At 44.4% G+C, this 27,532-nt stretch overlaps 2 protein-coding genes across 7 annotated transcripts; one reads left to right on the top strand and one right to left on the bottom strand.

The window, feature by feature from the left end:
* The first annotated feature begins 815 nt into the window (after positions 1 to 815).
* On the top strand, positions 816 to 12,211 carry HMGCS1 (3-hydroxy-3-methylglutaryl-CoA synthase 1). 2 transcript variants are annotated; one of them, XM_038124469.1, is made up of 10 exons: positions 816 to 970; positions 5,449 to 5,906; positions 6,278 to 6,403; positions 6,908 to 7,072; positions 7,779 to 7,947; positions 8,064 to 8,234; positions 8,998 to 9,104; positions 9,445 to 9,570; positions 9,837 to 10,000; positions 10,398 to 12,211. In XM_038124469.1, exons 2-10 carry the CDS (start codon positions 5,459 to 5,461, stop codon positions 10,488 to 10,490), a joined length of 1,569 nt encoding a protein of 522 aa, XP_037980397.1. In that variant the 5' UTR covers positions 816 to 970; positions 5,449 to 5,458; the 3' UTR covers positions 10,491 to 12,211. The 2 variants fall into 2 exon arrangements, with proteins under 2 accessions (XP_037980397.1, XP_037980398.1); XM_038124470.1 differs by lacking the exon at positions 816 to 970 and adding an exon at positions 3,978 to 4,086.
* On the bottom strand, positions 11,529 to 23,471 carry NIM1K (NIM1 serine/threonine protein kinase). 5 transcript variants are annotated; one of them, XM_038124475.1, is made up of 5 exons: positions 23,167 to 23,471; positions 22,732 to 22,824; positions 21,841 to 22,079; positions 16,572 to 16,840; positions 11,529 to 14,624 (listed from the first exon to the last, which is right to left on the bottom strand). In XM_038124475.1, exons 2-5 carry the CDS (start codon positions 22,797 to 22,799, stop codon positions 13,875 to 13,877), a joined length of 1,326 nt encoding a protein of 441 aa, XP_037980403.1. In that variant the 5' UTR covers positions 22,800 to 22,824; positions 23,167 to 23,471; the 3' UTR covers positions 11,529 to 13,874. The 5 variants fall into 5 exon arrangements, with proteins under 5 accessions (XP_037980403.1, XP_037980402.1, XP_037980404.1 ...); XM_038124474.1 differs by having other exon boundaries at positions 22,633 to 22,824; positions 23,167 to 23,465; XM_038124476.1 differs by lacking the exon at positions 23,167 to 23,471 and having other exon boundaries at positions 21,841 to 22,229; positions 22,633 to 23,160.
* Positions 23,472 to 27,532: the final 4,061 nt, after the last annotated feature.

The following is a 27,532-nucleotide window of genomic DNA, read 5'->3' as shown; positions in this document are numbered from 1 at the left end:
CCCGGAATGGGCCGGGGTTAGGATGCGCCGGGATCAGGATGCGCCGGGGTCAGGATGCGCCGGGATCAGGATGCGCCGGGATCAGGATGCGCCGGGGTCAGGATGCGCCGGGGTCAGGATGCGCCGGGGTCAGGATGGGCCGGGGTCAGGATGCGCCGGGGTCAGGATGGGCCGGGGTCAGGATGCGCCGGGGTCAGGATGCGCCGGGGTCAGGATGCGCCGGGGTCAGGATGGGCCGGGATCAGGATGGGCCGGGGTCAGGATGGGCCGGGATCAGGATGGGCCGGGGTCAGGATGGGCCGGGATCAGGATGCGCCGGGATCAGGATGGGCCGGGGTCAGGATGGGCCGGGATCAGGATGGGCCGGGGTCAGGATGGGCCGGGATCAGGATGGGCCGGGGTCAGGATGGGCCGGGATCAGGATGGGCCGGGGTCAGGATGGGCCGGGATCAGGATGGGCCGGGGTCAGGATGGGCCGGGATCAGGATGGGCCGGGGCCGGGGCCGGGATCCTCCGGGCGGCTCGGGCCGGGACACGCGGACACTCCCGTTGCCAGGCAACCGCCTCGCGCCCGGCCCGAGCCCTTCCTACCCTCACCCGCGGTCGGCCGCACGCTCCCATTGGCTGTCCCCACACGGCGCACGGCTCCCATTGGACGTCCGCCGCCCCTGCCGCGTCCCCATTGGCGCACCGCCCTCTGCCCACGTCGCGTCACTTTCTCACGCCATTCCCCCCGCCCGCTCCGCCCGCCGCTCTCTGGGCGGGGGGGCGGGATCTGGGGCGGCCGCGGCTGTGATTGGTGGACGGCGCTGCCGCTCAGGCCGCGCGCCGGGTGGCGGGCGGTGCAGCTGCTTAAAGGGGCCGCACGCCCGCCGGAGGCCGGTGCTGTCTTGAGTGCGTGCGGTGCGACACCGGGAGCGACAACGGGAGCTACACCGGGAACAACACCGGGAGCCATCACCTCCGACGGGTGAGCGCGGCTCGGGCCGCGGAGGCACTCGGGCCGGGGGCAAAGGGCTGCGGAGCCGCGTGGGAGAAGCATGCGAGGGGCGGTGGGGCTGGGAGGGGGTGCCGCACGCAGGGTCGGCATAGCTGGGAGCGGCTTCGGAGGAACGCCCGTAGCGCGGCACGGTGGGGGAATAATAAAAAAAAAAATTAAAATGCAAAAATAGAGGGGGGAAAAAAAGGATGAAAAAACACCCCAAAAAGGTGTGCCACGATATCCTGACTTGGGTGTCACCTCGTATCCCGCGCCGGCCGCTCTCCGGAGCATCGCGGCCCGCAGGGCGGCGCAGCGGGTGACGCTCACTGCCCGGGTAACCGGGTGCGTCCCGAAGGAACCGCATCCCGGAATAGGGGTCCCGGCCGCTGCCTCCCGCCCTGCCCACGGGGGAGGCCCCCAGCTGTGTGAGCTGCGGTGAGCGGCTTCTGCGGGGCTCCGCCGGGCTCTACCCCCGTCTCGGAGGCAACCGAGGAGCCTTCGGTGTGTCCCTTAGTTGCCTCTTGATGTCGCGACAGCGTCGCCCTCCCAAGCCGGGAAAGGCGGACCGAGCGTGTCTCCCTGCCCATGCCACCACCCGTCGCCCAGGCAAAGGCAGCCGGGTGCTGCCCCGAGGGATGCCGCCGCCTTCTTTCCTGACGGCGTTTGCCGCAGGGTGTGGGCATCGCGGCGCCCACCCGTGTTGTGACGGAGCCCGTGCTCGGATGCGCCGCCATCGGCGCGGGTGGGGCCGCACGGCTCCGTCCAGGGTTCCGTCCCCGCGGCTCTGCGCGGTTTGCCTGTATCGCGGCGCTCGGCGGGGAGCGAGCATCCCGCGGGGATGCCGGTCCCGGCCCATCCCGGCGCCCGCAGAGCCGAGCGTCCCGCGGGGATGTGGCTGCGGTCCGGCGGGCGCGGCGACCTCTGGTGGCGGCACGGGGGTCGTGCGGCAGTGTCACCTGCGGGCCCGAGCGGGGACGAGTCGGTGATGTCGCAGCCGGGGCTGCCACGGGCACTGCCCGTCCCAGTGGTCCTCTGGAACCAAAGACTCCGCTTGTAGAAAACAAGGCTGGGACTTATTTTTCACCTCTGAGTAAAGTGTTCCGTTAGAATTAAAAACTTAGGCGGGAAATAACAGAGTCAAATTATTGACATAATATGCTCAAATTCCTGAGAAAGACAATAATGCCACCAGTTGTTACAAGCGAACATGTTTCTGGTAGCACAAGCAGAAAGAAGTGGCTTGTCTCATGCTTCTCGTTCATTCCCAGCCGAATCATAAGGAGACACCAAACAAAGCATGTTTCTCATTTCCATTAATCAAAACGTTTGGGGTTCTTGTTATTTTAAAACAAATTATGCTTCTGAGAAAGTTTTCATTTTCAGTAAAAACTCAATGATAGGATGTTTGCTGTTTGACCAGGAAGACAAAAGGCTGTTTTACACTGAGTAAACTATTTTTTTTTTTCTGTAATGACTGACAGACTCAAGATGTCATATGTCCCATTTACTTCAGTGGTCAGAGTATGCTTACAAAGCAGTGCTTCTCATGGCAGCACAGCCTGGCAGCCCAGACTGCCACGCTGCTGGGTGTGACTGGTGAGCTTGGTATTTGGCGAGCCTGAGAACACAAAAGAAACACCCTCCCTTTAGTTGTGTTCTACACAAAGTTTATTGATGAGAGAACTGCAGCAAGTAATATCACTTGAATGCCATTTCTGGCATCTCAAAGTTCTGCAAGGAGCAAGCACAGAAAACACTGGTTTTCATCAGCTCTCATCAATAATGTACTTCCTTTTGGCATATTGATTTTCCCAACAATTCACTGCCTGGTTCAAAGCTGCTGTTCTCCTACGCCCGTTATTTGTCAAGTCCATTACATGCTCCATGCAGGCTTCAGGGAGACCTCGCTTCACCCTTTCAGTACTTACAATTCAGTAAGTACAATGAGCTTATTAAAAATTAGAGAGAGGGGCTTCTTGCAAGAACATGTAGTGACTGGACAAGGGGGAACGGTTCAAACTGAGAGTACGTTTAGATGAGATAAGGGGAAGAAATTCTTTAGGATGAAGGTAGTGAGGCTCTGGCACAGGCTGGCCAGAGGAGCTCTGAATGCCCCATCCGTGCAATGATATTAAAGCCAGGCTGGATACATTGAGCAACCTGGTTTAGTGGAAGGCGTGCAAGCCCATGGCAGGGGGATTGGAATAAGATCATCCGTAAGGTCCCTTCCAACACAAGTTATTCAATGATTTCTGTACTTAAATAAAGTTAGGCCTTTTGAGATTATCCGCAGCCTCCAAATTTAATCTTTCTGCCCCTTGGAGCAGCAGTGAGCTCTACTCTGGGTACATAGCTCACCCTCGGTGTGACTGCCAGACATCGATGAGCTGGAATTTCCTCTTTGATAAAAATGAGATGTTTTGTGCAGAAAGGCAGCTGGACCCCAAAGGCCTTTTCCCAGCTGGTGCCTTGGGATTTCTCTGTGGTCAGTGTGTCTACAGTCATATGGGAGCCAGGAAGCATCTCCCCGCAGTGCCTGTGCAGATTTGGGATAGCACACAGCTCTTGGAGCCAGGTTTTGGAGCCCAGCGCTGCCGGGTGTCCCCAAGGCGCGGGTGTGACATCCCTTGCTGCCCGCGGCTCCGGGGCGCTCTCTGCACCAGCACACTCCCTGCCCTGGCTGATGGCCCCTCCGCAAACAGCATCAGCCTGCTGCTGTACCGTAACGAATCCAAAACCCTGCCCGGCAGCTTCCAGGAGGCAGGAATAGTTACGGGTTTGCTCAGTTTGTGGATTGTTTGGGTTTTTTTAATCTGTCTAGTTTAAAGCAAGTAAGGCGACACGGCACCACTCCACTTTGGAAATAGAACCGAAGCGCCGAGGCCTTGTCCAAAATAACAAACAAACACAGCCAAGACCACACGGGAAGCCTCCCCGCACCGGGGGTTCGGGTGCTGTCCAGTTTTATTTCCTGAGGGATTTTGGCCCGTGCCAGCCGGCGAAGCCAAGCGCGCTGCCCGCGGCCTGGCGCCTGCTGCGCACGCGCACTGCCCGCGCCGCGCATGCGCCCCGCGGTAGGAGGCGGCCATGGGATTCCGCAGCGTGTAAGAGGCGGGCGGCGTGAGGGGCAGGGGGGCGCGGCGGGAGGAGCAGAGGCGGGCGGCGTGAGGGGCAAGGGGGCGCGGCGGGAGGAGCAGAGGGGGCCCGGCGTGAGGGGCAGGGGGGCCCGGCGTGAGGGGCAGGGGGGCCCGGCGTGAGGGGCAGAGGCGCCCGGCGGGAGGGGCAGAGGGGGCCCGGCGGGAGGGGCAGAGGGGGCCCGGCGGGAGGGGCAGAGGCGGGCGGCGTGACGGGCAGAGGGGGCCCGGCGGGACGGCGACCGGGCTGCGCGGGGCGCTGGGCTCCGCTGGCGGTCGGGGCGCGCTGTGACCCCCCTGTTCGCACATTCCCCCGGCTCCTGCCCGGCCCCAGGGTGGGTTATGGATAGCCTTGAGGTGGGGGGGTGGTGGCGGCGGCAGCAGGGGACACCGGCAAGGCGAAATTGGTTCTTTTGCTTGAAATCACGCAGTGCCCTGTAGGGCCGTTCTTTGTCCCTTTATGCAGCTGGTCCCTGGCTTCTGGGTACGGAAGGGACGAGTGCCCTGTCAGGATGTAAGCTGAGGAGGATGGTGCCGGGCTGTGTAATTGAGGGAGGGTTGAAGTAATGAGGTGTAGTGTGACCTTGGGAGTAGTAAATCCCCAAGTGTGGTGACAGGAATGTTGTGGGGTTAGAATAAGGAAACTCGGCCTATCAGGGACAACACTGTTCATTTCAGTCTATGAAGACCAGCTGGTATTAGAAGCTCCAGTGTTCTGGAATGCCAGAGTATGCAACAAATAAAAAACCTGAAAAGGACACCAACACCCCCGCTGAAACAAAAACCAAAAAAAACCAACGCACACAGAAATAATTCTGCCTTGTTGCAAGTGTAAACAAAACAAAGGGACCTATGTCTCTCTGTTTAAAAATAAAAATGGTTTTGAAGAGTCCTGGCCTGTCTCAAGATGGTTATTTTCTAGTAAGATTTTTCAACTAGCAATGCTAATAAAAATATCCAATGTTTCTAGCTTGGTTGTATGCAAAATTGAGACTTTGCATTTAAGCAGGAGTAAGATATTGAACATTAATTCCTCAAACTCTTAGCTCTCAGTGTGTGTTTTGCTCCAGAAAGATAGCTTGGGTTTAACCTACATCTGTTCATCTCTAGGGCTTAAATCTGTATTTTCACTTAATAAAAAAATGTATAAAACTAATGATGTTTACAGTGTATTCGTACCGAAGCTTCATCAGAGGCACAGGCTTGCCCTTTGCAAGTGATGTTATAGAGTACATGCAACACAACTTTTTCCTTACAATTACAGGAACTAAAAGTAGGCTCCTCTAAATATATGTGAGTAAATCACATGGTTTTCTTTTTTTTTTCTTAAAGATCTGCCACGATGCCTGGGTCTCTTCCAGTGAATGCTGAATCCTGTTGGCCCAAAGATGTGGGAATTGTGGCACTGGAAATATATTTTCCCTCTCAGTATGTTGACCAGACAGAGCTGGAGAAGTATGATGGCGTGGATGCTGGGAAGTACACCATTGGGCTAGGCCAGGCAAGGATGGGGTTCTGCTCTGACCGTGAGGATATCAATTCCCTCTGCTTGACTGTGGTTCAGAAGCTCATGGAGAGGAACAACCTTTCTTATGATTGCATTGGGAGATTAGAAGTTGGAACGGAGACCATAATTGACAAATCAAAATCTGTGAAGACTGTCCTGATGCAGCTTTTTGAAGAGTCTGGTAATACAGATGTAGAAGGGATCGACACCACCAATGCATGCTATGGAGGCACTGCTGCTCTTTTTAATGCTATTAATTGGATTGAGTCCAGTTCCTGGGATGGTAAGTCAAGGATATTTTCTTGAAAAGTTACATCACCCTTACATCAGCCTGCCCTACAATGACAGTAGTCATGTTTAACCATATAAAATTCAGAGGGTAAACTGCTTTTCTCTTCTAAAGTCTTTTTGTTAAATGCCCTGGGCATTTGCCACTTAAGTTACAGCGTGAATAATGACATAGCTACTAATGTAAAGGTCTTCTGTAAATTTAGGTGATTGCAAATTGAAATGTGGGAGAAAAGTCAAAATTGAAGAGCCCTTTAATCTCGGTGTCATCTCATCAATAACTAGAGTCTAAAAATTGCTGATGGATGTTAAGATGTGCCAGACTCGTGGCTCCTTCTCATTGTTTTCCCTGTGTGTTTTTCCCAGGACGCTATGCCCTCGTGGTGGCTGGAGACATCGCTGTGTATGCCTCTGGAAATGCCAGGCCCACTGGGGGAGCTGGTGCTGTTGCAATGCTGGTCGGCCCAAACGCACCACTGATTTTTGAGAGAGGTTAGTCCCGTGGGCGAACATACACTGTTCAGGTCAGATTACTGCACCGCCCTGCAGCCTCTTTGCTGGTTTTTGTGCCTTGCTGAAGCGGCGGATCCACTCCCACTAATGTCAGAAATTGTTCTTGCTCTGGGCTAACTCAGCCAAGTCCAGTTACAGGACGCAGCAGGAAACAATTAGAGGTGCTACTATTTGTTTATTTCCTTGAGGATTCTCCAGTAAAATTGATAGAGTAATACAAGAGCTGAACAAAACAGCATTCTACTTCCAGGACAACATGACAATCCTTTATTGCATGTGTCTGTCATGCTCAGTCCTACTCTGCTTTACAGGCCATTAAGGACTGTGTGAAACCTTATTTTAAAAGGCCAGAAGTGCCATGAAAAACTGCTGAATGGGGGCCAAAACTGCTTCTTTTCCCTCATGTGCCAACTGACACATCCCAACTGACTCAAAGCAGCTGAATAAACTAATTTTCAACTTCTGTTGGTTTCTGTCCACCAGGGTTGCGTGGAACCCACATGCAGCATGCGTATGACTTCTACAAACCAGACATGGTCTCTGAATATCCTGTAGTGGATGGCAAGCTCTCCATACAGTGCTACCTCAGTGCATTGGACCGCTGCTACACCGTGTATCGCAACAAAATCCACGCCCAGTGGCAAAAGGGTGCGTAGCCTCTCCTGATGATACTGCGAGATTGGCAGATGCTCAAGTGTGTGCCACACAGGCAGTTTTAGTATCTGATCTAAAAACTAGTCTGTGAGTCTCTTCATGTTTGTATGTTCTGAAGTGATTGAAATATTGGCTGTCTCCTGTAAGAAATTACTTATTTTATTTCTGTTCTGGCATGGCTAATTTCCTGACAGTCTGTAAGCAGTAGTCTCTACAGGCATTTGTTGGTGTAAGATGTAATGCCTTGGTTAAAAGCGTACTATTACCTACCTCCATCCAGACTTTTAAGAAACTTAAGTTAATACTTAAATGTTCTGTAATTATACTGATTTTTTTAAACCCAATGTGTTTAGTAATTGCTTCAATTGTATTAAGAGGCATAAGAAAGGCAAATTAAGTAGATTATTATGTCAAAATGCTGGGTAGAAATACAGAGATTCTGTTAAACATAGCTTTTTGTTCTAGAGGAAGAGCAAACATTGTTAGCTGGTGCAGAAGGTGGTAAAAAAGAAATTTTAAACAGAAGCAGTGGAGTGTATTAAGTGCGCTTGACAGCAGTGGTTAGTGTTACTTGTATGTTTGTGTCTCTTCTATGCCAACATGTTACGATGGCTGCTGTCCTGCCAGCTCCCTGCTTTATTTCCATAATTAAAGTGAGTACTAAACAGAGGTTGTAACATAACCCTTCTGCCACTTCCAGAGGGGACAGACAGACGTTTCACCTTGAATGACTTTGGATTCATGATCTTCCATTCTCCGTACTGTAAACTGGTACAGAAGTCTGTGGCTAGGCTCTTGCTGAATGACTTTCTCAGTGACCAGAACCCAGAAACAGCAAATGGTGTTTTCAGTGGTCTGGAAGCTTTCAGGTGAGAATGGCTGCTGTCTGCCTTATTCACATAATCTGTTACACACCCAAGGTGTGTTTTTACTTCCTGCTATTTTATTAACTGTTTCTGAACTTTTTTTTTTTTCCCTGCAATAGGGATATAAAACTTGAAGATACATACTTTGACAGAGATGTGGAAAAAGCTTTTATGAAAGCTAGTGCAGAGCTCTTCAATCAGAAAACCAAAGCTTCATTACTTGTATCCAATCAGAATGGAAATATGTATACCCCTTCAGTCTATGGTTGCCTTGCCTCTCTTCTAGCCCAGTAAGCATAAAATTGGGAAAAGCTGTTTATGAATAAGGTCATAAAAGGTTTTTTCAGAAAGTCTTTTGTAAAAGTGTCATTTAGCAAACCTTTTGCTACGAGATTGCCTTAAGCGGAAAAACTAAAGTTAAAACACAATTCTGCACACACATTCAGTTCAAGTGACATGCAGATTGAAAATGTCTGTGTCAGAAGTTGATGCAAAACAGCTGCTTACTGCCTTGCAAAGTAGGATCTTATTTGTAAGGTAGTGTCTGTTCTCAGCCCCAAATTTCCCCCTCTTCCTTCCCCTAGAAACACTCCTGAAGTGGAAAAAAATCTGAATGTCTTCTCTGTCTTACTATAATAAGTAAAGCCAAATTAAATAAGTATTTAATTCATGCTTTTTTTTCAAATACAGCCTCATATTAAGTTTACATTAAACCACTCCACCTGGGTTTTCTTTTTTCTTTATTTTTGTTCATTCTGACATTGTCTTCCAAGATGTGTTTATTTTTTTGGCTTTAGTTTGCTTAAGAATGAAATATGTCTGCCTTCATCATATTTTGGGCATTTCTCAGGCATGCTTTGCTGTAGGCAGCTTTCAAACTCATAACAGCAGTATTTGAATTTGTGTTTTTAAAAGTCAGCATGTATGCTAAATGTGTATTATAGACGCTATAATTTACTGGTTGATTTTCCAAAGCTAGATGCCGTTTCTAGTTATTTTAAACTGGAATTTTGGCTTAGTTCTGACTTTAAAAGGCTGTTGTATGATTTGCAGGTACTCCCCAGAGCAGCTTGCGGGACAGAGAATTAGTGTGTTCTCATATGGCTCTGGTTTTGCTGCTACCCTGTACTCCATCAGGGTCACACAGGATGCCACTCCTGGTGAGTGACTGGAGGTGATGTCGTTTGCCTCCCTTGCTCAGCTGGCTCTTGATGCCTTGTTGCAGAACCCACTAGCATAGGGAAACCTGCAGGGCAGTGCCTTAATGACAGCAGTGCCACACTGAGAACGTCCGGCTCCAGGGAGTGTTTCAGTGTCTCCTTGAACAAATAAATAATAGTCTTCAAACTGTTAAAATATTTTGAGTTGGTAATTGGGAATATTTTAAATGACTAATACTTCAGATTCTGTAATGCAAAGTACTTTGAATGAGCTTGAAATATTCACATACTAGTGTGCAGTTCTCAGTACTGACTCTACGTGGATGGTTCTCTATTGCAGGTTCTGCACTGGACAAAATAACTGCCAGCCTTTCTGATCTCAAAACAAGACTTGACTCAAGAAAATGTATTGCACCTGATGTCTTTGCTGAAAACATGAAGCTCAGACAGGAAACACATCATTTGGGTAAGAACCTATGTCAATCATACCTAGTCCTCGAGCAAAATGCTTATCACTTAATCTGCCAGACTTTAAATGATTAGGGTGTAGAATGAAGGAAATGTCCAGCCCTTCCTGCTTCTAAATAGTTTGTGTTCATTTCACCCAACATGTCTGAAGTAATAATAGTGGCTTGCTTTTTTCTGTCTCAGTACATCCAATCTGCAAAGGCCTGTGTTGGGTAAAACTCTTACCAGGAAACAACTAACAATGTGTTACTCCCTTTCTTACAGCCAATTATATTCCACAGTGTTCAGTCGAGGATCTCTTTGAAGGAACATGGTACCTTGTCCGTGTGGATGAAAAACACAGGAGAACTTATGCCCGGCGTCCACTCATGAGTGATGGACCTCTGGAAGCAAGAGTTGGAGTTGTCCACCCAGGCATTGTTCATGAGGTGAACACTCGGCACTCTTTTAAAGTTTGATGTAAATGGTGGAACCATTTACATGTTTGTCTTAGCATGTGCATGTATGTTAAGAGGAAGTGGTTTTACGAGTTATGTTGAATACTTTGTTAACGCATGTAACATACAAGCCAGAAGTAAAAAGTTGAAACTGCGATTTAAAAAAGTACATTTCATCATAAAAAGAACAAAACTGCACAAGAATGAATGAGGAACAAACTGGCTCTTCTCACATGATCTGATTGCATGAAGCATGACCAATTTGATTGACTTAAGGCCAAGCCGTCCATTGTAGCATGAATGTTGTTTGAGAGTTGGACTAGCCATGAAGTATGAATGTTTGTGCACTAGAAAACTGTATTTAATGTTTTTTTTCCCTTCTTCTTAGCACATCCCAAGCCCTGCTAAGAAAGTGCCAAGAATCCCTGCAACAACAGAATCTGAAGGCGTTACTGTCGCCATTTCCAATGGGGAGCATTAAGATACCTCTGTGAGGTGGGGAAAGAAATGAGGTGTGAGGGCAGGGTGAGAGGGAGAGAAAAAGGATTGCAGTAGCGCTGAAGTTTCAGTGTACACTAGTACTTAACTGGAGCATGAAAAAACTGTTTAGGCTCCTTGAAAAAAAATCATCATAATATGGTGTGCTGATTTTATAGTATTTTCAGAACACTAAAATCAGGAGTATATTGGAGATAGAAGGACTTGCCAGGTGCTGTGGGGATTCCTTAACATGTCTGAACTTTTTTAATTGCTGAGAAGTAGCTGTAGTCTATTACAAGTCTTCATACACAGAAAGGAAAAAAAAAAAAAGGAATCTTCTGCCTGCTCTTCCATGTAAAATGACTTGAAACCTACACTGTTAACTTCTACTAATACTCAACTGTGTGCAAAATAGTCCAAGCTTTTAATGTTAGGGTTCTCAGTGCCTTGACAATAAGCAGTCAACCTTCTGAATACTGCAATTCTCTTTCACTTTATCACCTTCCCTTTCATCTCCTAGTCTGCCTCCCATCACCCCATTGCTTTGGGACAGGCATAGAACCAACATCCATTGCTGGAATAGAGCCTCTCTTCCCTGTCAAAGTGACTGGATCAAGAACAGCTAGGCTGACAAGTGGTTTTCTTAGAAGAAACTCTGTGATTCACTGTGCTAGTTACTATGTAATTCCTCCTAACATCTTATGTGATTTATACCTGCATTTTAAGTCACAGGAGACTGGGAGGAAAGATGAAAAAGAAGAGAGGTAGTAAATTTTTTCTTCTAAAGAAAGGGGATCATTGATTTGATGCCATAATAGATGGTTTAGTAGAATATCCAAGATAGCAAAATTTTCAAATAAAATTTAGAGCTATTTGAGCTAATAAAATTTGGAGCTGTTTTAATTGGAAAACTAAGAGAGTGATTTTTATCACTTTGTTGGAACTCTAGCCTATTAGTTGTCTTTTATATAATACATTTCCAAAAGACTCTTTCTAGCTTTGAACCTGGCTTTGTACTTCAAAGTCCTTCTCACTATTGGTAATACTGTAGGAGTGGAGTCTTTTATTTCTTTCCCCCCTTCCCCAGCGTGCAAGCTAAAGCTATCCATTTTGCAAGCAGTAGATAGATTTACAGTGGTTATGGGGAGTCCATTCTGGTAGATTTTTAAAGCCCAGATTGGAAATGAACTATGATATGAGCCTTTTAAGCTTGTAATATATATATATACATACATATATATGTATATATATATTTAAGTTGAGCTAATGTACAGAATGAAGTTTCATTGAATTTATTTCTTTGCTAATTCTACGAAGCTACACTATCTAATATAAAGTAGCAAAAGATTATTTCTGTTAATTACATTTTTTTTGTGTGTGTGTAATGAAGTGTTTGTATTACCTGTCACTCACTAGGATTTGATAACTTGCTGTATTTGTACAGTCAAGCCTTGGTAAAATAGTTGTTTATTATAAATTGATGAATACTAATCTGTTTGTTCTGCTGAAAATGATGGAGCAATGCATGATGATAGTGTTTGCAAGTATTTTGGTTTAGGTTGCCCTCATGAAACTTAACCTTGGCATCTGTAAAACAAACTGTCATGGAACAAAGTCCATTGCTGGCAGTGGACAAGCCAAGAAGTGAGCTACTGGCACAGACCTCACAGGTCTGTGAGGCTGATCCTTTATTAAAATAAAGTTTGAGATATTTGAAACCTGTTGGAGTAGTGCTGACTTGTTGGTTTTTTAGGATGGATTTCTTTTTCTTTAACAGGAAAGAGGAAGCTGGCTCTGGTAAAAACCCAAAGTCGTGGTCACAAGCTGTGTGGACATTCTGCTTATTTCTTCTTATTTACATTTCTATTTCTTCTTCTAATTCCATTACGGAAGTGGAAAAAAGAATTGCTTAGGCTGGTGTAAAACAATTTTATCAGGGCCATGTTTCAAGATAAATTAAAATGCTTTTATATGGAAACTGTGTATAGTGGAGGTATTAATACCCACTTTATGAAATTGAATTAATTACTGTTTTATAAAAATTGGTATTGTTTTATTTATCCTCAGAAATTCTGTGAAGGAGGCTTGGTTCTTGCTTTGTACACACCTGAGCCTCACTGAGTCCAGTTTCCCATGCGTGGCCTTTCAGAATCATTCCACAGCTCATTTATATGAATCATTCCCTTTAAAGTGAAATTATTGTCTCATTGGTCTCATAACAGATAAGGCATCCTGCCTTTAAATACGATAGCACCAGCTGTACCTGTGTACACTTGTGCTGGGTATCTTTCCTTAGCTAAACTCAGAGGTTCTGCCTCTTAGCTTAGGCATGTCAGCTGTCCCTGTTCAGAGAACAGCTGCCACACTTGTCCTTTGCACTGGAGTTGATGCTGTTGAAGATCTAAGCATAGAATAAACTACTAAAGCTAAAAATCAGAGCATCTGCATTTTGGTGATGCTCAGAACAACTGGAGTTGTCAGACTGTCCAGCTTTTAACTTGCAGTGATCAAGTTGTCACAATCAGCTTTGTGCGAGCTTTGGCTGCCAAAGCAGGATGGCAGGAGTGAGGACAAACCTGTAATGCTCAGTAACTATAAGCTGATTTTCCTGCTGCTTGCATTCAGCTACTGGTAATAAGGGCTAAGGCAAGAACTTAAAACTACATGGGTTTTGGAATATGCTTAAATCTTTCTTTATTGGAATGCAGCTGGAGTCCAAGCAGTTCCAGAGTGGCAGAATTATGCAAGCAGTGGAAGGTGTCAGAAGGGTAATTGATGGTAGCCCGACCAGTCAGGCGCCCACACATACAGGGTTAAAGTACTGAATCCTGATTTGTCTTCTGGAATTGTGACAAGGTGGGAACTGCAGCCAACAAGAGCTTTGATGTTTCTTGAAAGAAAATAAAACGCTTTTTAAAAATTAACTTGTTAACTTTGATGAGGAAGTTCAAAAGAAGAATTTGCAATTGTTTAGGTTATAGTCTGGTCTCTGCTTAAATTTAGTTCTCTGCAACTGTCCTGGTTTGCATTGGTGAAGTGTGGAGCTCAGGTAAAGCTTTCACAAGTTAGCTGTTACATGCCTGTGCAGAGAATCTCCCAAACAGGTTAAGTGCAGTAGCATGCTGTTTATTAAAATATCCCCTCCACTCAGGATCTTTGCAGTTACTGGGTTCTTGCACTGGCTATACCAAGTATATGGAGAAAGAGTCAAACAAACGCACAAGAGCTCCGGTTTTGAGTGCTTCACTGTCAATTGAGAAATGCAAAGAAAATTAGGCATTTTTGGTTTATTCAAAAATTACAAAAAATAGTAACACTACAGCTTAAGGATAAGTGAACAATCCCCTTTGTCAAATGTGCTGAGCATAAAGCCGGCAGTGCAATTTTATAAAATAGAACACAGCTTGGATGTATGCTTAATGCCACTGTAAGAAGTGATTCCATTCCTTGAGTCGTCTTCTTTTGGATCTGGCTGGGACATGATAGGAACAGATTCAAGTGCCCTTTTTTTCTGTACTCTGTGCAACACGATTCTGTAGACGCCTGTTATGGAGCTGCGTGCATCTCTTCCCCGGTTGTTCTGAATGTGCTGTTCTGTGATTCCCAGATCTTCCAGAATATTTTTCACTTCAATTTCTTCTTCTTTTAGTGTACTGATGTCCGATAAATACTTTGGATCCAGTTTAAATGTCTGTAAAGGTTTGGGGAACTGTATTCCTTGCATCCATTCACTGTTCATAATGAGTTTGACAGAGTATCTCTTGGTTGGTACTGGCTGAAGGACTCCTTTTATCAGTTTCTGGCAATTTTCTGAGAGGCAGGGAGGCAAAGTGTATGTCCCTTCAAGAATGCACTTTTTCAGTTTGCCTACTGTATCTGCCCGGAATGGCATGCTACCTGTCATCATGAAGTATAAGAGGATTCCCAGTGCCCAGATATCTACGTAGATGCCAATATAGTTTTCATCTCGGAAGAGTTCAGGAGCAGCATAAGGAGGAGAGCCACAAAAAGTTTTTAAAGTTTCATCTCTTTTACTTATTGTGCTGAATCCAAAGTCTCCCACCTTAACACAGGTGTTACTGGCGTAGAAGACGTTTTCTGCTTTCAGGTCCCGGTGAATGATATTGTTGTCATGCTGTGGAAGAAGAGGAAAAGTTGGTATTGGTTTGTTCCCAGAAAAGTTCTCAATGGCTACCTCTAATTTGTTAATTACCCTGAAGGAGAAAGGGAGTTATCTTGGGCAAATTCTGAAAGTAGTATTGCAATTATTAAAATTAAAATTGTTAAACAAATTTAACTTAATTCTCCAAGGATACAAAAACAGTTGAGTAGGGGGAGGAGAAGGATGCTGGGATTTTTAAACGCAGCACTCTCAACTTGTTAACTAATAGCAACTATTTTCATGAAGCAAATGTGTGAGGGCAGTGTGACTAATCCTACAAGACTAGACAGCTTCATGTGCAAAATTTGTGGCCTTTTAGGATTCATGGCACTTGTTTTTGCAGTTACTACATGCAATTTACAGATTTTAGCATTTAGTTCTCTGATTGAACATTATCACAGAAATCTGCTACCATTACATTCTGTGATCTAATGTCCTATGAGGAACTGGTGGTGGCAGGAGAAAAGGACCACAGAGTTGAGCTTTACAGTACTTCATGTTGCTGGACAGCCAAGTTTAGTGGTGTTCTAGTTTTAGAAATCCATAATACATACACAAGTAATTTCTACTTTTTTTTTCCATTGGGAATGCCAGTAGTAGCTAAGGACTCAAACTGAATTTGCTCTGCTTAGTCATAACATATCTGCCATGATTAAGTAAGAGTTTAGCTTCATCTTTGGAATAACTAGAAGGAATGGATGAGCATTCTGCCTTATCCTTTGGAGTAACATCACACAGTATCTGGAGGCAATAAAGAAACCCTTTGGTATCCTATTTCAGCTTTCATCAGTAACAGCCAGGGATCCTCCGTCCTTGTGGACCGGCAGCAAGGAGATAGGATTTATGTAGCCTGGATGTGATGGCTTAGCAAAAGTGAAATGTGCAGAAGTCTCTGTGTACAAATGAAGAGGTTGGCCAGCTTGATAGTCTATGTTTAATTCTAAGAAATAAATGTGGTGTAATTTTGAAATGTAAATTCTGTTCCTGTAGCTGCAGGGTGCCTGTCCTATGGATTAAACGTTGAAGCTAATCCACCACTTAGAGCACATACAATCATTTCATCAAAACACATAAGAAATGCATGCTGTTTATGTAAGCCATGAGTAGTGTGCTATGCAGCCTCCAGGCGTCTGACCTGGGATTACCCTTGTTTCTGACTTTGCCAGAAGCTGTTATGTGGCAAGGAGGACAGGAGCCACCGGAGGGCACCCTGAGCCAATTTTAATGAATGCTGCTTCTCAGACTTGTAGAACAGTTCTGCGCGTTTTTTTTTTTTTTTTTTTTTTTTTTTTGAAGTAGCTGTAATTACTCTGCAAGGTTTAGAGATGTACCGAAGTAGTTAATTGCTCCCTTTCTGCCTTGACAAGATGCTTTCGGCTCTACACAAATAGCATAATCCAAAATGTATATACTGAAGATCAGGCAAGAAGTGACTTGGGTGCTAACCTCACAGATTTGCATAGAAGTGAGGACCAGGAATTGACTGTCTTTAAGTGACAGATTCACACATTCATTATTAAGCAAGCCGGATGTTTGCAACACCTAAGCAGGCTCTCTGGAAGTGGAAGAGTGTCTGAGCCTACGTTTTGAAACAGGAAGGGAAGAAATGAAGCTTTGTTCACTGACGCCCACAGCACATTAAAGCAAACAGAACTCTGGCGCTAGAAGGCTGATTCCACCCACCAGGTGTTTCCAGTCTCCTCCCAAAAGCTGTCAACAGAGAGGCAGTAACTTGAGGTGGATGTGAAAACCGTCAGACACCTTTATCAGCTCTTCTATAGCTGTTAGCTGTTTTGTTTTTTAATAATGTGGGACTGAAATTTTGGGTAACAGTAAATCTACTGTTGAAATTCAAAAGAAATATCCACAAAATGAGCTCAGAGTAATGAGAGGCAGCATGCCTGTGTAAGAGCAACTTACCATGTGCTTCACAGCAGACACAATCTGGGAGAAGATTATTTTGCACTCTGTTTCTAGCAGCTTTCCTTCTGTACTGATTTTAGTGAAGAGCTCCCCACCTCCTGCATACTCCATCACCAGGTGCAGTTTTGAGAGTGTCTCCACTACTTCATACAGCCTGATGATATTTGGGTGGTGCAGCTTTTCCATGCTGGATATCTCACGAGACAGCAAACGCTGAGTCTTCCGGTCTAGCTTTGTCTTGTCCAAAATCTTAATTGCAACTTTCTCTGAGAAGAAAAACATTTTTTTCCATGTTGTTAATGCAACAGGTACAAGATGGTAATACCATTTACATACAACAATGCTTGGTTGTAGAAGTGCAATAAAATTTCACCTCATCAGTATAAACTAAGCTGCAGGGCCCTGCAATCTTTCGCACAACCCCTGCCCCTTTCTGTCTTCAACATCCTACTCAGTGCTGGGGTTACTGAAGGCTGGTAGAGTATTTCAAGGGTTGATCAAATAATCTGCTGCCTTGGCATGCTTTTGGTGTGACAGGCTTATACGTGTCTGAAAGTACAGCATCTGCTTTTGGTGTTCATTGCTGGTAGAGAAAGTCTGTGCTTTTGTTGTTAGCTCAGAGCTCCTCAGATGAGCCAGGTACTTGGAGACTAATGGAGGTGTGAAATTTGTGTGCTTTGTTTCCAACCAGACAGACAAATTTGTGGAGAATTTAGAGGCTTTGGCAATTTTATTCTGAGCAGTGAAGTCAAGTAAATCGCAGGGATCCTGTAAGACAGCAAATCTAGCTGGCACATACTGTTCTGGTAATGCAAAGCTGCTGTTAAGTCCTACATGTTTCTGGAAGCCTACATAGAGAAGCCAAAGGCCACAAAACATTTTATATATATCTACAGCCGCACCACGTCATCAGGGTAGCTCAGAGCAATATGAATAGGTAAATCACAGTTGCCCTTATGTTCCGGTTTTAGTCTGTAGGTTACAGCTTTTCTCTTTACTCTTCTGAACACAGCCGGTATTTGAAGGATTAGTCTGGTTAAAACAGGTTTACGGTGGCTTTGTATAACTTGTCAGGACAGCAAAATTAAAATGGATCACAGCAATATAAACAACTATTTATTCCTGGGAAGAAGAGATTCTTGGTTGCTTGATTTTGGTTTTTTTCCCCCTCAAGACTATCTTAGTCAAACAATCACAGATTTCTTAATAATTAATCACTTTAAATAAATCTATCAGAAAAAAATTCACCTTGTTTCTAGTAAATGAGAATAAATTAGGAAAAAAGGTATTGTTCACTTGTTGCTGTAAGGAAAGAGAAAGAAGGCTATTACATTTTTACACATGTTCAGGTATAAAACCATTCAAGTTTTTACTGAATGTTATCAAGTTTCAACTCAAGTTTAGTATTTCAACATATATAAAGGAATGTTAAGGATACTTATGCATGTGTCTGTACAGATCAAGAAAACTCCATATTTGGTATATTTACATTTTGTAGTGTGATACATATATCAATTGATCTCCCTACTGGAGTGCAGATGAAGCTTGAAGCACATGTGATTCTTGTGGTGGAAGGTGCTAAATTAACCCTTGTCATGCCTATTTTTAGGAGTCTGTGCTGAGTACTGGGCAGTTATCCTGGTCACACTGCTTTTCTCGGACCTGAGGGAGAGCCCCTCAGGGAAGCAGGTACCTCCTGTGTGGTGTGGAGCCGGGTGAACCAGGAGGAAATGCAGCTACTGACAGTGACTGCTGACCTAGTGAGAGACCCTCGTCATGTCCATAGCACATTGATCTCCTAAACCAAGAGGAAAGATCATTAGCTGGCAGTAGGTTATATTTGCACAACCAAATGCTTACAACTCTTACACGCAACTTGGGGACATTTGGGCTTTAAAACAAAATCTTCTAGGTTAATTTTTTCCCCTGTCATTTTGCTCTACTTTTCCTCCTGGTAAGTTTTCCTGCTAAGTTTTAAAAGGATAGAGGAGGGAAAAAAAAAAGATTTAGAACTGAAGAGCCTGATCCTACTCAAACACCACCATAAATCAGGTCCAAGCTCCTTTACATCATTGCAGTTGCAAATGCATTCCATGCAAAGAAACCTGACACCTTCCTTTTCTTTTCTAAACTCTTCCTTTCTGCTTCCAAACAATGCTTGGTTTACAAATCCTCTATTACTCTTGCTTAGCAGCTGTGCTGAACAGGACATTTTTAGCAGGCAGCTTATTTACCAAAATAATTATAAAAAGAGTTGAAAGAGATTTTGATTGACTATATGCAGTGTATGACGTTTGAAAAGTGCTAGGTGAAAGCTTAGTAATAGAAACTAGGAAAAGGTTGGGAAATCATTTCAGGAAGAAATGGTGTATGATGTGATGGCAGAAGGAAAAAATATACTAACAAAACCAAGTTAAAATTGCTTAAAAAGAACCCAAAAAAGCAAAATGGGTGCCTGGACATTCCTGCTTTTACAATTTGTGTCACATTAGACAGATGTCTTACTAGCTAGAAAGTGTATATGCCCGTAATTGCTTTTATTCAGCCGTGCTCTCACACTTCATTTGTCAGATGGAAGGCATGTAAAATAAAAGCTATGCAGGGCTTAGGAATTTAACAGTCCTTAGCAAGAAAACACCATGAATTTCTGGAGAAAATCTCTGCCAAAAATCAGGTTAATATAGTGGGCAAAGCCCCTGAATAACATAACACACATAGAAACACAAATCAGAAAAGACCTCTAAGATGATGAAGTCCAACCTGTCAGGCCCACCACTAAACATTGTCCCTGAATGGCACATCTACACATCTTTAAGTATCTACAGGGATGGTGACTTAATCAGCCACTGTGGAGCCCATTCCAGGGCCTGACCGCCCCTGTGGTATAGAAATTTTCCCTAATGTCCAACCTAAACATCAACCTTTCCTGGCACAATTTGAGGCCATTTCCTCTTACTCTGTCCCTTGCTACCTGGGAGAAGAGGCCAATCCCCACCTGGCTACACCCTCCTGCCAGGCAGTTGTGGAAAATAGTACCAAAGATTCTTCTGTGTTTTCTAAACAACCAGGCAGCCCTTGTGAGGAGAAAGGTTCATCATCCAGTATGATTCTGAAGTTTTTTCCTCTCTCTCACTCTAGAAATCATGTGTCCTGCTGCAACAGATAACAAGGGCAACAGAAAAGCATATATATGTAATTTTTACAAAGGCTCATCTTAGTAAAAAACAAAATTGTTTCCTCTTTTGATACAGGATGATACAGGAGAGAGACCATATTAAAACTGGCAGTAACTGAAGAGCTGAACAGCCCTCTGACACATACACCACCCTCTTCCACAGAGACCAGACCAGCATTAGTGATGAAGCCTTTTATTTATATAATCAGATTTTAAAAAAAGACTTGCACTCATTAACACTGTGCAGGAACATCATTTCATTGCCAACACAACGATGGGTATCTACCACAAAAAACAATCATCTTTGGTGGTGGTGAGTGTGAATACACTCACTCATATGTGTATTATGATCGCCTATGTGCATGTTCCTGTTCTTCTGTCCACGTCCATGTATTTTATTGGGACAGATAAACTCACAGGCAGAATGAGTCTGAAAATATTTATCTTTCATTCTGCCTTCCTCATGACAGTTACAAACTTAACATCAATAAATCAACTTCCTTTCCAGAGAATATTTTAACCAAAAAAGTTACAAACAAGCAAAAGAAAAATAATTTGAGAGGTTTCTGTTTAAAAAGAACCTTTTCCAGAAAAAGAAAAAGTATAGTTTTGGTTTTGGTATTGAGTTTGTCTGAGGTTACTGTATTCACTGAAGTTCAAAATTTTTCAATCAGCTCTATTTAGATACTAAAGCAACCCGGTTCCTAAATCAGTTCAGCAAAGGGTTAACCCAGATCAAATTTCCAACTGCCTTTCATTTGCATTCCTTGTGTTCCCAGTACAGGAGCAGCATTTCCTCCAACAGTAAGCACAAAACAGTTACCTCGGGAAGAAAAAGAAATATCACAGAAGAGGAAACAACTTGTGGGCCAAGTAGAACAGAGATGCTTTTCTGAAACAAGAATAACCAAAAACTCAACACCCAATTAAAGCAACCCTTGGGTGTTGGTAGGCTTAAATGTGAAAAATTAAGTACCATCGGTTCTCCACTTAGATTCCCAGTGCAACAACCACTTGTGAGCTTTCATCCCACCTTAAATCTGGGCTGAAAGAGGTGATTAAAGAAAATAACAATAGATAACACCATTTTGGGGCATATCTCGTTCTCTCACCTGGAAGACAATGAAGGGAAGGAGAGTCAGTCAAACTGAAAAGCAAAGACTCTTCGAAGAAAAGCAAGATAGTAGTGTACAAAGATACAGAGAAAACTAGTCACCCTGATGGAAAACAATTTCTATTATTGTCAGACAAAGGCAGAAGATGAAACAGGACAGCTGTTGTCAAGTTCTTAGTTTTACCTATGACTGAAGTGTCCACTGCAGTTACCTAGCTCAGGCCTACATAGAAGCAGTAGATAGGGTGCTTTGTCTAATTAAAACAATAAAACTAACTGACAATTCAACACAAACACCAGTTTGATGATACCAGAGCTTGCTCCCCTGCACTCGTTCCTCCCACACTTATAGCTAGTTCCTTCCACACCTATAACTCCCATCCTAGCTTTTTACAGTAAAGAACCATCAGCAAATAAGTCAGTTAAGTGGGCATAGCATTTCTCCCCAAAATTACCATGACCAAATAAAAACTTTTGTCCATACTAGTAAAATTTGTGATGAAACAAAGGAAGCCTTGCTTTGAGTCTTCCGGTCTAGCTTTGTCTTGTCCTCTGGCTGCAGGCAGGAGCATACCTAACCTGCTATCCTAGGCATTCATCACCTGTATATCCCTGCAGGCCAGGAGCTGGGGCAGGAAGAGGGTGGATGGACGGGGAAGGTAATTGGATGGGAGGCCCCGCTTCAAAGTGTGGAGTGTCTGAGCCAGAGGATGTGTTAACTCCGTGAAGTGCAGCGAAGAACTCCACCTGCAACAGCTGCCATGTAGAGAAAATGTTTCTAGCTTCTTTAAAGCAGAATCCAGCCCTGAGGATTTATGTGTGACCCTGTCTACAGATCAACTCAAAAACGTTAAAAATACACACACAAACACAGACACATACACACAAACTCTATATGTGTATTTAAGGTTCATACAGTATCTTTGTTCCCATAGGAAGCCATTTATATAGGTCACTCAGCATGCAGTGGTGCCTACCTTTGGTTAGGGAATGAATTCCAAGCTTCACTTGTGAGAAATTCCCACTTCCTATTTCTCCTCTGACTCGATAGAAGGCAATTCTCTTTCCCAGTGTTAATTCTTTCACCACTTTTTCATTATGAGACATATCCTGCATTAGTTTCTCAAATGGGGTCAGCCTGTGCTGTTTGCCCTCCTCATCTCCTTCATGGCACTCCGGGCGCCCATCATCTTCTCTGCTGTCCTCGTGATGCCACCTGGAACAGCGGTATTTTCCAAGACTTCCTTCATTCACATATCCTGTTGTCATAGTCTATAGGGTAATCACTTCCCCATTTAACAAGATGTCCTGATAAGTTTAAATGAAGTAATTCTGCATGAATATGCAATCCTGCACATTATGGACACTGTGACAAATGCAGCAAAAGAAGAAAAAATAGCAGCTTACAGAAAGTCCGAAGACTAGTTTGGAAGATTATTCAAAAACAAATCTGGCACATCTACATATTGCATGTCCTGTTCAAACTCAGAGACAAAACATCCATTCCTCACTAATAGAGTTCATATGTCAGGATTATCAGCTGCAAGGTAAAAGAGGCTTTGCAATTACAACTGCAAACTTTGTGCAAGAAAGTGGCAAGGTGCTCGCTGTCTATGCAGTACATTTGACACATGCAAAATATTTGACACAAATATTCAGATTTTAGCTTGATCCTTTGCGAACTAACTTGACAGATGAAGGTCAAACAGAAAGCTGATTAACTGCTCCGAATAAATCTAGATACTTCTAGCTAATTTTGAATAGCTGACCTTAAGAGCGTAGTTCTCCTTGATTCTGGTAAAAGTCCAAAAGCTGACTGTAGGGAATGCCTTTGATTCATTCTTCAGCCTGTGAGCTTGTCACTGTACCTTGGAAATGTCACTGTGTGTGGAAGCCTTGCTGTAAAAAGTACGCTGCCCTCCTGTTTCTTTCCCATGGTGTGTTCAACAAAGCAGCTGATTCTGGAAGACAACAGGAAAAGCATAATCTGTGCACCAGGCAAAAGAAATGCTGCGCCTCAGTATCCCTGCAGTCACATGGCAGGACAATACAGGATTAAGTAACTGCAATGTCACGTTAACCCTCCTTTATTTAGATGAGCTTTCTTTAACGCCTTGAGCCTTCTCAAAATTTTGCCAGACGCGTGGTGTTTCTGAGCAGACAGATGAAGAAAGTAATTAAAACCTTTACATAACAGCCATACGCTTCACTGAATGACAGCACGACCCATACCATTTCACCAGTTTAACTCTGGCAGCACCGACACAGAAGTACTTACCCTAAATACACAAGCAACCACTTACCTTTAAAGCAGCACACCAATTTTTTCTTCTTTACCTTTCTCTTTTTTAACCTTGAAAGCCAGGGGTTGATCAGCAAGTGCTGATCATGCAGCTGCACGCCTGAGAGTGGTGAGCTGGGCACGAGAGCTGAGACAGCTCAGGCAGTGGCAGTGCTCACCTCCCCTGCTCCCAGCCCACAGCACACCCGGCTGCCAGGACAGATGCACCAGATTGAGGGGGAGTGAATCAGACCAGTAACTCACTGCCTGAAGCTTAGGTAGACAGTCACCTAAGGTGCCACACTAGCAGAGGGCATGTGACATTTGCCAGGTGGAGCTGCCCTCTAAACCCCACAATCTTCTTCATGAGCAAGAGGAAGAGAGGTCAGAGGCACGACCTAAGCTCAAAGAAAAAGCAGCTGGTGATGGTTTCATTAAATGGGAACTGGAGTGGCACAGTGGCACTCATCTGCTCCTACAGAGAGGGCAAGGTGACTGACCCATGCTCTGGGACACTGCTCCCTGCCTTGAGACACACTGAAGAAATTTTAAAAGTCAGTTTACCTCTCTGTCCTGCAGCCATGTTGCAGGCAGACGAACCTGTCCCAGGGGGAGCCAGAAAGCCTAGCTTTCCCTCAGAGTCTGTGACTCTCTCTGTCAATTCTCTGTACCAGGGATGCTTCTTACTGTGTGTGCTGCAAACTTAATGGCTGTCACAGTTTGTAACTGGAACAGAGGGAGAATTTACTACTTCCATAATGTCTTTGTTAACTTTTTGGCTTATTCATCTTTGCAGAAAAGAGCCCTTTTCATTGTTGACAGAAAATAAAAATAATAAATGCATAATTGTATTATTCTTTGGAGCTAAACAGAGTGAAACCCCTGACAAACACTGTATGTGTACAGCTAATGGCCAAATCCTGATATTGTTATTAGGGAAGAGACCAAGTGACAAATGAGAAAATCCTTCAGTACTGTCCCACCAAACCACTCTTTCTTAGCACCAAATGTTCCCCCTAATTTTATTATTTTATACCTTGGAAGAAAAAAATCTATGTGGAAGGACACCCCATTCCCACGCAAACTGAAAAACCCAAACCTCACACCTCACATTCTGTTTTTCCTCCATTTGGGAAAAGGACATTTTTTTTAATGAGTGTCAGAATTCTGGCCCACAGGTTTTCTGCTTTAACCTGTTTCACATCACAATTGTAAAAGTATTCTAGGTAATAAAAAACTCTTTACATGAAACTTGACTGTATTTCACAGTTTTAATGGTGGATGACACTCTAGCAGAGCAAGGCTTTTGGAAGCCACTTGTCTGCTGTACAGTGCCACAGTGATTCAGAGGCAGAATTCTGGCCCCATTCTGCCCTTTGATCTCAAGAACAGCAGCACAAGTTGTCCACACGAAAAGTCTGGAAACCTCCATGAGCAGTGTCAGGCATGCCATGTACAAACTATATTATATAATCAAGTTTCTTTAGCTGGGCGGTGACATCCTCATCACCAAAGGATAGCTGTAACTTATGGCTATAACCTCCAGAGTGGCAGCAATGGACAATTCTGCTCCTGCAAAAGAAGAAACACAGAACTACCACCATCTTCTCCAAAAATTATCAGTGCCCTTGCAGTTAACTGGCTGTACAGAAAAGGCTGACTGTGCAACAAGAAGGGTTTCCTTCAAACAGACTTGTGTAGACAAGCCCCTCCTGAATACATTCCACGAAGGCACCGAAGGCAGCTAGCCTAGTCCATGTGGATCACAGAGACAAACCATATGGGAAGGCCACAGCCTTGTGGGGACAGAGGAGTCAAGAGAAAGGCAAACTGCATTGAGGCATCAGCACATGGCTCTTCCTGAATTTGCTCCTGCAGAATTTCTACTGGGGCTCGCCATGCTGTTTTTCAGAGCACAGCCTACCATTAATCTCCCTTTCAGGCTTGACATGTAACTGTCAACCCTGCAACCTCCCGGCACTTGGCCAGCTGGCTAGGTTTCCCCTGTCTTTTGAGATGAGCTATTTCAGTATTCCTGGTGTTAGCAGTATATATACCATCTATTTATGGCCTACATTCCTTCCTGTAATCAAACCCAGCAAAATCTATCCTGATATCACACAAAAGGGCACTGACTGTAAAAGAAAATAATTATAAGAGAGAAGGGAAAAACAAGGAAATCAGGAGTGATCCAAACACAATGAAAGACCAATGATTTTTTTCTCCAGTCTGGCTGACCGGTGACAAGAAGAACTTCACAAAAATTTATCTGACCAAATAATCACTTTAAAAAACAAAAAAGCAAGCAAAAGAAAACCAAAACCAAAAGCAAACCACTATAAAAAGCATCACAAGACAGTGAATGAACGTATCAATTCCTTAAGACCTAACACTGATGTTGTTTAACCTTGTTTTTTAAACTGACTAAAATTTTTAAATTCTCCTCCTATTCTACGAAGTGTTAAGTACCCTCAGGCTTCAGCTGCAGAGTCAGTTTAAACCCTGCATCACAACTCAAAGGAAGTTCAGAATGAGGGGAAAAAGAATTAAACCAAGAAAGAGACCACTGGGTATAGAGAATTTGGCCCCTAAAATCCCATTTTGACAGACAGATAAAAAGTGACCTGGTTTTAAGAAGCTTAGAATGGAGCCCATGAAAGCACAGAAGCAGCTAGACCAGTGCTCTCTGATAGCACTGTGTTGGCAAAGTGGTCTCTCTCATTAAATCTGTCTTTCAGAGGCAAAAACCCACTCAGCTTTGAGCGCTTAAACTGCCGCAGCTCCTATTAGAGTGAATGTGAAGGAAGTTACACTGGAAGGTCTCCTACCACTCAAACTGTCACAATACCAGGTGTTTTTAATGAGGATGTCACTGGATATTGCAACTCATTCACTATAGTTGTCTTTTCAGCCCCTCTGATGTCTAGTCTGAGGAGATGGGGATTTTTAGGGTATTTCCCTAGGGTAGGGGATTAGTCAAATTTTTTAAATTCCCTTGAAGAACAGCATGTCTCCTGCTTAGTGGATTATATGCACCATGCACCAGCTCTGGATCAAGACTGAATTTAAAATAGCAGGGATTTTTTCTTTTTTATACTCATCTGCTAGAAAAATATCAATCGCGTTTTTTTAGTCACAGCTTTGAATGTTCGATTGTTGCAAGAAAATACCAACAACCTAGAATACTCCTGTGTACAGAAGACCTATCTTTTACAGAAGATTAGAGGCCAGCAGAACAGTCCTGCAACACCTGTAGCACAGACCACAAGGGACACAAAAGCTCTGCTCTGCAGACAGACACCACAGGGAAAGTAATAGCTCCACTTCTGTGCTTATGTTCAAGTAATATTGAGTGCATGGCTGGTGTGGCCAAAGGAAGTCAACATTTGTTCAAGGGTTGCCCTGAGCACATTTTTTTGATTTACATCAGAAGGACTCTCCATCTTATTTCTGCGAATGCCAGAAAACAGAATGACTATATAAAATACATGCCAGAGCTTCACATGAATTGTTTTAAAACCCCAACTATTAAAAATGCAAAATACAGCATGGTTACAGGCTGAACACAGACCTCTATGTTCCCAGCTCATGTAGGAGAAAATACTAACTGACCATGGAGAATCTCCAGAAACTCCCTGCTCTCTCTGCCCAGGCCCACATGCCACCCATTTCCATACATCTCAGAATCACTACTGTTAGCTGGCACAGCATTCAACCCATTCTTGTTTGATGAAAACTAGACGTGAAGAATATCATTCTTATCAGCTTCCTGCTGTGCCTGGGAATGCTTTGATAACGGCCACAGCAATGAGCCTGGGCTGGCAGGTGGGCAGGGCATCACTGCCAGTTCTGTGCTGCACAGGACAGGCTGGAGCTGCAGTGTGACCTCGAGCTGAACGGACTATGACCTGTAGGTGGTGGGAGCAGGTACCTCTCAGAGTGGCTGTGGCTGTGACTGTGCCACAGCAGGTACACTAATGCTGCTCGCTGGGTTACGGGGTGTCCCCAGATGGCTGCATTGGATCCCCAGAGAGCTCAGTTCTGTTCAGAACTGCCTGTCTGAGTTCCCAAGCAGCCCGGCTGCTGGGGCACCTTAGCAAGCTTTTTAGTGATCTCAGCTCTTTCGTGATTATCAGCCCATTAGTGATTTCAGCTCTTAGCTTGCAAGGGGCCGCAGCAGCTGGCAGACGCGGGGAGGGAGAGGAGAAGAGTCGTTCTGCAGCTTGTCATTATTGATCTTCTCGAGGACAGCTCTTCTGCAAAGGGTCTCAGTGACGGCTCCTCTGCCGGACCGGGCAGAAGCAGGGGTTTATATAGGGCAAAGGGGAATTGAAAATTGTCCGGTGGTAAGGGTTAAAGGAAAGTGACCTATAGCCTTACAGAGAGAC

This window comes from Motacilla alba, chromosome Z (genome assembly GCF_015832195.1).
Source record: "Motacilla alba alba isolate MOTALB_02 chromosome Z, Motacilla_alba_V1.0_pri, whole genome shotgun sequence".
Taxonomy (NCBI): Eukaryota; Metazoa; Chordata; class Aves; order Passeriformes; family Motacillidae; genus Motacilla; species Motacilla alba.
Note: the sequence above shows the minus strand (reverse complement) of the source record. Positions and strands in the feature narration are given on the sequence as shown.

Coding starts and splice junctions, on each gene's coding strand:
- HMGCS1 (XM_038124470.1), top strand. Junction 6,404..6,907: donor ACCACTGATTTTTGAGAGAG/GTTAGTCCCGTG, acceptor TCTGTCCACCAG/GGTTGCGTGGAACCCACATG. Junction 9,105..9,444: donor CACACAGGATGCCACTCCTG/GTGAGTGACTGG, acceptor TCTCTATTGCAG/GTTCTGCACTGGACAAAATA.
- NIM1K (XM_038124472.1), bottom strand. CDS start 22,847: ATGCTTTTCCTGTTGTCTTCCAGAATCAGCTGCTTTGTTGAACACACC. Junction 16,841..21,840: donor AATTCATTCCCTAACCAAAG/GTAGGCACCACT, acceptor TTTTCTTCTCAG/AGAAAGTTGCAATTAAGATT. Junction 14,625..16,571: donor TGTCTGCTGTGAAGCACATG/GTAAGTTGCTCT, acceptor CTTCTTCCACAG/CATGACAACAATATCATTCA.